We start from the raw sequence: 12,984 nt of genomic DNA on the forward strand, positions 1-12,984 counted from the left end.
TACAAGCAATTATCATAAAAAATTTAGAATCAATTCATTAAAAATGTAAAATGATACGTACACATATAAATATATAATCGGTTTTTTAATTTAATATATACTTGGCAAAATAAATTTATATAGACGTGTAAATTTTTTAGTAATTTAGTGGGGTTTATAATGAAACCTATCCAAGAAAATTTGTCATATATTAGAATACATAACTCATCTACCCTATATAGACAGCACCCTCAACTCTCCCTTCTCGTTGGTTCTTATTTTACTATTTCGATTAATGCTTTCACATAATATAATATATTCACTTCCAACACACACTCTACTATTTTCATGTGCATTTTGCAAACCAACCAACACTTTACTAATATTTCTACAATAAGATTGCAATACCTCAAACTCTTGATGTACACCTTCTATTTATACTTTCTTGCTTTCTATTTGAGGCAAGTAGGTCACTAAGTCCAATCCTTTCAAGAAATCAACAAACATTTCTTAGACAACCCTACCTTGATTCTCCCTTAACAATTTTCATGTCCGTAATTAAAAGGAGTCTTAAGATCCATTTTCATAATCCTACATTAATAATGAACATAATTAGGTTGAAGAAAAACCCCTATTAGATAAAAAAATTTGTGATGTTACCTACCTCCATACTTGTCTCTTCTAGTACAACTTTCATGAATCCTAGAGTTTATTTTGATTTGTAAATAAAGATTTGGTTAAACCTTTTGTAAAATAAATTATTACAAGGTTTTTGATCCTTTCGATTCTCTATGTTTATTATACTTATCATCTAATCCAATGGAAAAATACACTCTCCTATAACCAAAAAAAACTAAATTTAACTCTAAAAGCTCCAATGAAAAACTAAATATATGTTCCATTTGATACAACACTACTAGGAAAAACACTGATCACTAAGCACCATTTAATACCATAAGCACCAATAAAACTCCTTCAAATGTTATAGCACCACCTTTATTACTAATCCATTAAATTAGCATTCTACAAAATAAACACTAATCTAATGAAATTAAAACCATTTATTTAAAACTTATAATTCTCCTTAATAGAATCCTTGTCAAACCTCAATAATAGTTAAGGAACATTAATCCATGGTGTCCAACTCAATTGCTTAGGACATGAAAACATTAAAATTTTTGACACTAAATATAGCCACCATTACAAATGCTTAAGGTGGTTGATAACATACATGCTACTCTAAATGTTTTCTTGAGCTAGGAATCATGGTATATTGCCAAGTTATTGAATCTTAATCCAATGTTTAGGGTTTTAATTAAAGATTATAATTAAAGATTATAATTTAGGGTTTAGGGTTTAGGGTTTAGGGTTAATCAACCAAGATAGTCAAATTTCTCCTGGGAATTGTTCATTTTTTTCTATTTAGGGTTTAGTGTTCATTTTCTGTTAAGGGTTTATTGTCTATTTATTGCATCTAATGTTTATTCTTCATTTTTCTGTTCAGGGTTTATTGTCTGTTTTTTGCGTCTAATGCTTATTGTTCATTAACATTTTTTATTTTTATTTTTTTCCTACGGTTTAATACTATTCATGTTTTTTGTTTTTTTCCTACGATTTTTACTATTCATGTTTTTTGCAATATTTGAAAACTGAAAACTATTTTAAACATCAAATAAAAGATGATTTTAAAACTTTAAAACATAAAAATTAAAAAATAACAATACATTAACATTTTTTTAAGAAAAACAATAAAAATAAATAAAATAGAATATAAAAAATAAAACTAAGTACCTGGAAGGAGGTAAAAATAGTCTAGGGGTCAGCTGAGGTGAAAAAAATGGGTACCTGTGCTCCTCAGAAATGCCTACCCGTTTTACAAACAGTAAAAATGATGCAAAATGGTTAAAAAAAATAAATAAATACTTTTAAAAAATGGACCCCGATTTTTTTCAAATCGGGTGGATGTCCATTTAGCTTCGGGCACCCATTGCTAAATGGACACTCGTTTTTTGATGGCTTGGGCACCCGAAGCTAAACAGGTGCCTGATTTGTAAAAATTGGGCACCCATTTCTAGCGAGCTCATTTCCCAACCCGCAGACTTCTGGGTGATTTGGACCAACTTTGTACGTTTACCATGGAAATAGTGTTTCATAATTTTGCTATGTAAATTTAACCTATATGAAAAACATCACATTAAAAGGAACATGTACGAGCAATAGATTCAACCTTATTTATATTAGGAAGAAGGTTGAATGCAGATTGAATTCTATTCCCTTTTGATTCAGTTGAAAATGCAATTAGAAGAATATAATTTGAATGCTAGATCTAGGGAAAATGATTCAAAATTGACATAAAACATTTGACATTAAAAAAAGCTATATATGCAGTATGTAAACACAAATCTAACTCTAAGAAGGAACAAAGAGACACATATTTTTGGAAATTTCTCTCAAAAGTATAGGACTAAGATGCTTTAGGCATCCTCGTCATCTAGCTATTAGATGTAGATAAATAGGAAACTTTCAAAATCAGAATGTCCCACACAATTTGTTCAAAAAATTTCATTGGAAATGTGTGAGATAGAAATACGCTTGATGACCCAGTCCTACTCTTTTTTCTCTTGCAAAAGCAAGATCTAATTATTATCATATTCTTTATTAGAATATTCATTTGTAGCACCTAAATTTGTCACCTACATAGATAAAGAAGGAAAATGGTGTTTTTGATAGGGGGTCAAACCCCAATTTTTAAATTAACCCTTGAATTAGAATATAAATTTAACTTATAATGGAATCATCTACATTCAAATACTTCTTTGTGAGGACAAGACTAGATTTGAATTGAAATGCTCTAATTGAATCATGATACCTTGATGAATCTTTCTTTTAAATCTTCATGCAAAGACTAATAATATCATATAGAATGTCTTGATAATGGATGCTATCATGAATGCTTGAAATCTTAACTTGACCTCTCTTGTACAATGTTGATGATGCTTGATTGATTTCTCAATTGAAATTTCTTAGTAGTAGTTGAATTTCCGAATTGAGAGGTCTAACAAAATGAAAGTGTTAGGATTTATTTTATATCTAACCACACCAAACGTGTTTGAAATTTTAAAGTAGGCTTGCATAGAGGATTTTTTCGCTCTTCTACAATATGACCATTGTAGTGTCCAAATTTCGGCTCCTTTTAGAAGAAGCATGGTGTTCAAGGCATCTTGGTCCTACCAATTAGGATGAAAATTTGGACAGTGTCCCACAAAGATGTTGAGAATGCTGATTTTGTGTTGGTGTGAGTAGAATCAAAGAAAAGTCAAGATACAATTTATAATGCTACAATATAATACTCAATCAATATTTAGAATATGTGTGTGTGTGTTTATACCTTTGACCCCCTTCGTAAAGAGGTATTTTTTATAAAAATCATTGTACTGGTGAAAAATTAGGGTTTCCATCATAGAAGGATGAAACCACTAATTTTATGATTTAAGGACCACTACACTGAAAAGAGCGTTAAAATCCAATAGATCTATTCATAAACCAACAAGGATTAGAACTAGGAATCTTGATTGGATTGGGGGTTTTGATGGATAAACCTCTTTTGTAAGTTGAGTTGCTGATATTAGGGTAAAAGTGCTGAAAATGATGGTAAAAATACATAATCAATAAGCTACGGTCACAAGATTGAGCAACGAATTTGGATTTGAGAAATGTATGCAAATTCGAACTTGTTCCCAGAAAGAGCTCCTAAAATGTTTGGATTGTTTTGCCCACACCCTGGTCCTCCTAAATTTTGCACTGCAATGGGAGATCGATTCATCACTATAAACAATGCTTACTTTGAACATCAAAGCTCTATACATGTTTCCTACACACATAATGATGAGGGAATAGGTTTGGAATAGGTGTTTTCCCAAGTCAAACAAAGGTTTTGGATTGTTTGTTTTCCTCCACATGAAATTAGGGTTTTATGAAGTCTTCAACAACATGAAACATGAGTGTCAAATCCAATGCTTGAATCTTGACCTTATTGTTACTCATATGACATGGGCCTACATGGGGTTGGCTTTCCCTCTCAAATTTTTAAACAACCTAGGAGCCCAAAGAAAGGCCCTATTTGGGAGGAACAAAAGGTGGTGCCCTAGGTCTATTAGGGACCAAGGTGACACACCCTAGTCCTACACAATTTAGGGGCCAAGAGAAAGGGTTTGGATGATGCACAAGGTGAATATAAAATCAAATTTACATAGTATGAGCAAAATCAGGTCCTCATTAGGCAATACCCATATCATATAGTTTAATAGTAATAAAAATAATAGTCAATTTAATTTCCATAGAGTTATAACTCACATATTACATATCCTACTCAAATTTGGTCACAAATTCTAACACCCAAAATCATGGAAAAACTAATCTATAAAAAGTAATAGATTTATAAACTATTCATAATTAATCATAAATCATATCTGACTATTAAAAAAAAACTCCTTTTAGGCTCAATAATCTTCTTAATAGATGCTCATGACGTGTCTCATAATCTATTATAATATTTTAGCGTAACTTCCCTTGACTTTACCATCAATCATAAAATTTGTCATAGGAGGATTCTAGACACACAAGGCATCTCAAATCTCTTTAAAATATTATTTGAATACATCTTACAATTACCAAGCATCAATTCAAAGTGGGACCTTTCATTTTCTATATGAAACCATTTAAAATATAAAATAAATAATTAGATTATAGTGCTAAGAATTTACAAAAATTTAAATACATTAACCTATCAAATAATTTTTCTATTGATAATTATCTATTTAAATTAATTCTTCAAATATTAAGACATAAACTATATGGAAGACTGTACTATTATAATTAGATTTGTACATTACTATGTTCTTTGGTAAGTTATAGTCTTCCCAAAATTCAAGTAGATTTTAATATAAATATACCTAAAAGCAATCATACCATCGTCAAATGTCTTTGGTAAGTTATAATCTTCCGGAAATTAAATAATTTTTAATATAAATATACATGAAAGCAAGCATACCATCATCAAATTTAATCACATGATTTTTTTTTGAAAGCATTTAAAGTAAAAATGTAGAGGAAAAACATTCATTTTAAAAATAATTTTTTTTTTTAATTTTTTTTTTCATGTTTAGTTAATTTTTTGGAAGCCAATTTTTATATATATTTTTTCATAGATTTGTTGTGCACATGATCTTTATCTTAAGAGTCAATAATAGTATGAGATCCCTTGCTGGAGCATGTATGATATTTCCATATAGTTGACACTTCTCACAATTTTTAGAAAAATTTATAGCGCCTTTCTCCATGTCTGGCTAGTAGTAGCCAGCCCTTAGTAGTTTCCGAGCTAAAGTAAGACCATTCGAATGAGATCCCCAAATACCTTCATGGACTTCCGATAATGCATGTTTAGACTCCTCACTTTCTAGACACCTAAGAAAAGTACTATCCAACTCTCGCCTAAATAAATCATTAGCAATGATGATGTACCGTGAAGTATTTCGGGTTAGGTTCCTTTTCTCATTATGGGTAAGATTTTTAGGGATAATCTGGTCATGCAGATAAGAGTAAATTTGGATGTAGCGGGATGAGTCATGTCCAATAATAGAAAAGACTATCTGGGACTCAGGAGAATCATAGGAAGGGTAATGTAACTCTTCCACCAAAAATTCAAAGCAAAAATTAGACTCTTGTAACTCTAGTATGGATGCCAAGATGGCCATAGCATCTGCTGCTCTATTTGTGGATCTGGGAATCTACTGGAATGATACAAAAGTAAAATATTTCTTGAGATCATCCACCATTCTCTTATACGACATCAATTTCTCATCTCGAGTCCAATACGTATCACTGATTTGTTTGATGATTAGGTGAGAATCTTCATAGATGTGTAATTCCAAAACCTTCTGTTTGATAGACAACTTGATCCCATTTACCAAAGCTTCATACTCTGCAATGTTGTTCGTATAAGGGAAAATAATCTTATAAGCCTTCGAGATTGAATACTTTTAAGGAGTAATAAAAAGTATTCCAGCATCGGAACCATTTTGAGTGAAAGACCCATCAAAGAACATCTTTCAAGATTGTTGAGTAAGGTGCATTTGAGATTCATTTGGAAATTCTATATGCAGAGGTTGAGTGTCTTCAAGTGGAGCATCAGCAAGTTGATTTGTAATCACCTATCCTTTCATGGCTTTGCGGTCTACATATTCAATAACTGTGTAAGAACCATGACCCATTTAGCCAATCTTCCTGTAAGTGTTGCTTTGTTGAGAAGATATTTGAGTGGATCAATTTTAGCTACTAGCTTGATGGGTCAGTGCAAGAAGATGAGTCCACTTTTTGGCCAAAAAGTGGAAGTGTTTTCCTTGATTTTCAGATTTTGTCTCATTTGAGCTTAAATTTTGAAACACTTAGAGATTGAATCTTGGAAAAAGTCAGTAATATAAAAGATAGCCCTCTGAGTGTACTTTCCAAATATATAATTTATTTTAATACCCACATAATAAAAAATAACTTTTTAAATGGAGTTCTGAAAACTATGTTTTAAAAATGCCTGTTTCAGGACCATACCATGCATGTGTATGACCCACACTTTTTGACACAATTAAAATTGTTTTCTCAAACCGTTTTGGGAAATGGTTTGTAACACACTGAAGATTGATGAGCATATTTTTCTGTATTTTTTTTTCTAATAATTTTTTTTAAATTATTTTTTTAATGGCCGTAATTATCGTTTTAAAAATTTGACGTGTACAACCCACATAATTTGATGTAAACTTAACATTTTTTGATTTTTTTTTTTTAAATACAAAATAATTTTGTGTAGATTGATGACATATAATTTTTTTTCCAAAATTCTTTAAAATAAAAAAGTTATTAAATTAACAAAATTAGTTAATATTTCAAATTTATGTACCCGATTTAGTATAAATTAAATGAAAAATAGTTAAAATAATCGATTTTAAAATAAATTTACATATTTAGAATCTAGACAGTATAATCTGAAATGGGTTTTAATTTCATATAAAAATTCTCTAATTAGAGGCGTGTAAACTATTTCTAAAGTTCATATTTGTGCTTTCATTCATGGAGATTTGAATTTGCAGGTCCATGTCTTAGGTGTGGCCATCCCAGGCCTATCCCGGGCCTAATCCCGAGCCAAGTGGCAGGTTGTGGAATAAACTTCCACAAAACGGGCCCCCATTTTCAAACAAGGGCGGCTTGTGGAAAAAAAAGGAAAAATGCCATTTAGAAATGGGGGCCTACTTTTAAACAAAACGGGGGCCCGTTTTTAGAAAAGGGCCCCCGTTTTTAAAAACGGGCCCCTGTTTCTAAAAAACGGGCCCCCATTTTGTTTAAAAACTTTTTTTTGCTTCGGACCCCCGTTACCTTTCGGCTTGGGAGCTCGAAGCACAAATGGGCCCCCAGTTTTTGAAAACGGGCCCCCATTTATAAGAGTGCATTTTTCAATGTGTGAACTTCCGCAAATTTGTGACTCATTACCTTGCACTTGCCCTGATGGAATGTGCTAACATGTAGTGTCTCAATTTTTGTTATGCAAAGACCAATGCAAAGAATTATTTTTCTATTATAGTGTAGCTTATTTCATAAGACACCAATGTTCTGCTGATATAATTATTGAATCTTATCCAACTCATGGTCAAGCATCCCAAATTGGTCAATAATAACTCTAGTTAATGATTCATTGTCATCATCATTAAAAGTAAAAGGGGAATTATCCTCCATAATGTTAAGTATTTATTGTGTAGTGATTCAGGATTCACCCAAGTTAGCATAGAATAGGTTATTCATGGCTTTGCAGTCTACATATTCAATAACTGTATAAGAACCATGACCCATTTAGCCAATCTTCCTATAACTGTTGCTTTGTTGAGAAGATATATAAGCGGATCAATCTTAGCTACTAGCTTGATGGAATGTGCTAACATGTAGTGTCTCAATCTTAGCGAGCTCATTTCCCAACCTACAGACTTCCGGGGGATTTGGACCCAACTTTGTACGTTTACCATGGAAATAGTGTTTCATAAGTTTTTCTATGTAAATTTAACCTATTTGAAAAACATCACATTAAAAGGAAAATGTACGAGCAATAGATTCAACCTCAGTTATATTACGAAGAAGGTTCAATGCAGATTGAATTCTATTCCCTTTTGATTGAGTTAAAAATGCAATTAGAAGAATATAATTTGAATGGTAGATCTATGGAAAATGGTTCAAAATTGACATAAAACATTTGACATAAACAAAGAGCTATATATGCGGTATGTAAACACAAATCTAACTCTAAGAAGGAACAAAGAGACATCTATTTTTGGAAATTTGGCTCAAAAGTATAGGACTAAGATGCTTTAGGCATCCTGGTCATATATCTATCAGATGTAGAGAAATAGGAAACTTTCAAAATCAGAATGTCCCTCACAATTTGTTCCCAAAATTTCATTGGAAATTTGTGAGCTTGAAATACCCTTGATGACCTAGTCCTACTCTTTTTTCTCCTGCAAAAGCTGGATCTAATTATTGTCATATTCTTTATTAGAATATTCATTTGTAGCACCTAAAATTGTCACCTACATAGATAAAGAAGGAAAATGGTGTTGCTGATAGGGGCTCAAACCCCAATTTTTAAATTAACCCTTGAATTAGAATAAAAATTTAACTTATAATGGAATCGTCTACATTCAAAAACTTCTTTGTGAGGACAAAACTAGATTTGAATTGAAATGCTCTAATTAGATCATGATACCTTGATGAATCTTTCTTTTATATCTTCATGCAAAGGCTAATAATATCATATAGAATGTCTGGATAATTTCGACTCCTTTTGGAAGAAGCATGGTGTTCAAGGCATCTTGGTCCTACCAATTAGGATGAAAATTTGGACAGTGTCCCACAAAGATGTTGAGAATGCTGATTTTGTGTTGGTGTGAGTAGAATCAAAGAAAAGTTAAGATACAATTTATAATGCTACAATATAATACTCAATCAATATTTAGAATATGCGTGTGTGTGTTTATACCTTTGACCCCCTTCGTAAAGAGGTATTTTTTATAAAATCATTGTACTAGTGAAAAATTAGGGTTTCCATCATAGAAGGATGAAACCACTAATTTTATTATTTAAGAACCACTTCACTCAAAAGAGGGTTAAAATCCAATAAATCTATTCACAAACCAACAAGGATTAGAACTAGGAATCTTGATTGGATTGGGGGGTTTAGATGGATAAACCTCTTTTGTAAGCTGAGTTGTTGATATTAGGGTAAAAGCATTGATAATGATTGTAAAAATGCAGAATCAATAAGCTACAGTCACAATATTGATCAAAGAATTTGGATTTGAGCAATGTATGCAGATTCGAACTTGTTCCCAGAAAAAGCTCCTAAAATGTTGGGATTGTGTCGCCCACACCCTGGTCCTCCTAACTTTTTCACTCCAATGGGAGATCGATTCATCACTATAAACAATGTTATTCTAAACATCAGAGCTCTATACATGTTTCCTACACACATAATGACGAGGGAATAGGTTTGGAATAGGTGTTTTCCCAAGTCAAACCTCGGTTTTGGAATTAACCATGAAATAGAAATGAAAGGTGGTTGAATTACAGTAATGGAAATGTTCTCCTTTTGAGGGAGATTTTGAATAATGACTGAAAACACAAATGATATACCTCCTTGTGATTTTTTGTTTTCCTCCACATGAAATGAGGGTTTTATGAAGTCTTCAACAACATGAAACATGAGAGTCAAATCCAATGCTTGAATCTTGACCTTATTGTTACTCGTATGACATGGGCCTACATGGGGTTGGCTTTTTCTCTCAAAACTTTAAACAACCAAGGAGCCCAAAGCAAGGCCTTATTTGGGAGGAACAAAGGGTGGCGCCCTAGGTCTATTAGGGACCAAGGCACCACACCCTAGTCCTACCCAATTTAGGGGCCAAGAGAAAGGGTTTGGATGATGCACAAGGTGAATATGAAGTCAAATCTACATAGTATGAGCAAAATCAGGTCCTCATTAGGCAATACCCATAACATATAATTTAATAGTAATAAAAACAATTGTCAATTTGATTTCAATAGAGTTATAACTCACATATTACATATCCTACTCAAATTTAGTCACAAATTCTAACACCCAAAATCATGGAGAAACTAATCTATAAAAAGTAATAGATGTATAAACTATTCATAATTAATCATAAATCATATCTGACTATAAAAAAAAAAAAACTCCTTTTAAGATCAATAATCTTCTCGATAGATGCTCGTGGCGTGTCTCATAATCCATTATAATATTTTAGCGTAACTTCCCTTGACTTTACCATCAATCATAAAATTTGTCATAGGAGGATTCTAGACACACAAGGCATCTCAAATCTCTTTAAAATATTATTTAAATACATCTTACAATTACCAAGCATCAATTCAAAGTGGGACCTATCATTTTCTACATGAAGCCATTTAAAATATAAAATAAATAATTAGATTATAGTGCTAAGAACTTACAAAAATTGAAATACCTTCACTCGAAACAATTTAACCTATCAAATAATTTTTCTATTGATAATTATCTATTTAAATTAATTCTTCAAATATTAAGACATAAACTACATGAAAGACTGTACTATTATAATTAGATTTGTACATTACTATGTTCTTTGGTAAGTTATAGTCTTCCCAAAATTCAAATAGATTTTAATATAAACATACCTAAAAGCGAGCATACCATCATCAAATGTCTTTGGTAAGTTATAATCTTCTGAAAATTAAATAATTTTTAATATAAATATACATCAAAGCAAGTATACCATCATCAAATTTAATCACATGATTTTTTTTTGAAAGCATTTAAAGTAAAAATGTAGAGGAAAAACATTCATTTAAAAATTAATTTCATTTTTTTATTTTTTTTCATTTTTAGCTAATTTTTTGGAAGCCAATTTTTATATATATTTTTTCATAGATTTGTTGTGCACATGATCTTTATCTTAAGAGTCAATAAGATTACTTTCTCTATTTTTATTTTATTTTTAAAATTTTATATTCATTTTACATTATTTTTTTGAAATATAGACATGCAAATTTATTCAAATTAAAAAAATAAATAGACTAATTAATTTAAGTCACATAAATTAAAATCCCTAATTATTATCTTTTTTTATTTCAAATAAATTTAAAATTGAAAAAAAACATAATTTTTGCTTACAAATTATATCTATTATATTTATGACACACAAAGGTTTATATATATATATATACTTTTATGAAGGCATTGCTAAAGTTTGTGGCCTTTTATGAAGGCATTCCCAAAGGTAGGTTGTGGCCTTTTATGAAGGCATTCCCAAAGGTTGTGGCCTTTGAATCTGGAGAAACTTTTTCAAAGTATAAAACAATGACTACAATTTAAGAACCCTTGAAGTAGAGCTTCATATCTTATTTTGAAAAGAAAGACTTGATAATGGATTTTCTGCAGGAACTCCCTGAACAAATATTTCGAGATATATTATTGAGAGTGCCATATAAATCTCAGCGAAAGATTAAGGAGTTGTTGGAACCTGCTAAAGAAATGATGGAATGTTCTCAATTTTATCAAGATAAAATTAAGTTTGGGCTGGCTAAAACATATGTATGCTTGCTCGAGGAAGCTGCGATAACTATATATGATCCAGTTGGTCAATCCAGTATAATGCGCAGTTGTATTCCCACTGGTTTTCATCTCGATAGGAAATCTCAGATTGTGTGTGCTAAACATAAGCTTGTTTTGTTGGGTTTGAAATTGAATCGAAATTATACTTCAACAATTTTGATATATGATTTATTATCTAATACATGGAAACAAGGTGCTCAAATTCCAACTGTGACAAATAGTTTTGCCTGTTGTGCCTCACCTGAGGGATCAATTTACGTTGCCGGAGGGTATGTAGGAGTGTATGCCGATTTTAGTTCTCCATCACGTAAAGCAGCAGTATATAAAGTAGATGAAGATGAGTGGGAGCTTCTTCCTGACATGCACCATGAAATTAGCTATTGTGGGGCTGTTTTTCTTGAAGGAATGATTTATGTCATTACTTGTACTGATAGAACTCAAAGATTTGATCCCAACACAAGAGTATGGACAACAGTTAATTTGTCTTTTTACATTCCACGGTACGTATATGCTATGTTTGGACGGCTAATTGCGGTTACAGAAAAAAAAATAGAGCAATATGATTGGGAGGGAAATGTGTGGAGAGAATTGGAACTCCTCCCTCAAAAACTTAGGTATATTCAAGTCACAGTGTGGCGTGACCAAATTTTCTTGTGCGGAAATGAGACGACTCCCAAATTTTATATGTATAAGCCTGGAGCAGCTCTATCTCAGAGGTGGATTTCTCTCGATGACCCGAAATTTTCAGTGTACGCGACAGTCAAATCTATTGTCACCATAGATATTTAATATATTGTAGTTTGAAAGAAATATAAAATTTAACACATATAAATTGTTTTAATAATTTAAGAGATTACAAGAATTTTTCGATGATATACGTCGAGAGACTTCCAGGATCTTCCAAGTATAGCAGGTCCTATTCTACCAGCCTATAAATAAAATTCATCAAAAAATATCTATCAAGGGCTATTGATTGAATATTATACACAATATAGACGATAGTGCCAATGGATCAGCTAGGTTCCATGAGAACTAATCTCCAACATTCAACTTTCAAATGGATGCTGAAAGTCGTCATTAACATCTGTAAATATATGTTCTCTAAATTAAAACTGAACAAAATACTTATAACATTCTAAGAGCTCTCAGAAACATTTCAACTCCAATAAACTCTTTCAAAGCTGAAATTAGCAGTGATGCCTAAATTAGCAGTGTTTATTTATTTCACTCTTTAAATCTCATTCTTATATATGAGATTTGTAAGCCCTTTTACATTACCATATTGCAGCTAAGTAGATGAAGGA

General features: G+C 31.4%; 1 protein-coding gene across 1 annotated transcript; it reads left to right on the plus strand.

The window, feature by feature from the left end:
- Positions 1 to 11,491: 11,491 nt before the first annotated feature.
- LOC131074425 (F-box/kelch-repeat protein At1g15670-like) lies at positions 11,492 to 12,469 on the plus strand. The gene has a single exon (XM_058011053.2). The coding sequence runs from the start codon at positions 11,492 to 11,494 to the stop codon at positions 12,467 to 12,469; it is 978 nt and encodes a 325-aa protein (XP_057867036.2).
- Positions 12,470 to 12,984: the final 515 nt, after the last annotated feature.

This window comes from Cryptomeria japonica, chromosome 3 (genome assembly GCF_030272615.1).
Source record: "Cryptomeria japonica chromosome 3, Sugi_1.0, whole genome shotgun sequence".
Taxonomy (NCBI): domain Eukaryota; kingdom Viridiplantae; phylum Streptophyta; class Pinopsida; order Cupressales; family Cupressaceae; genus Cryptomeria; species Cryptomeria japonica.

Coding starts and splice junctions, on each gene's coding strand:
- LOC131074425 (XM_058011053.2), top strand. CDS start 11,492: ATGGATTTTCTGCAGGAACTCCCTGAACAAATATTTCGAGATATATTA.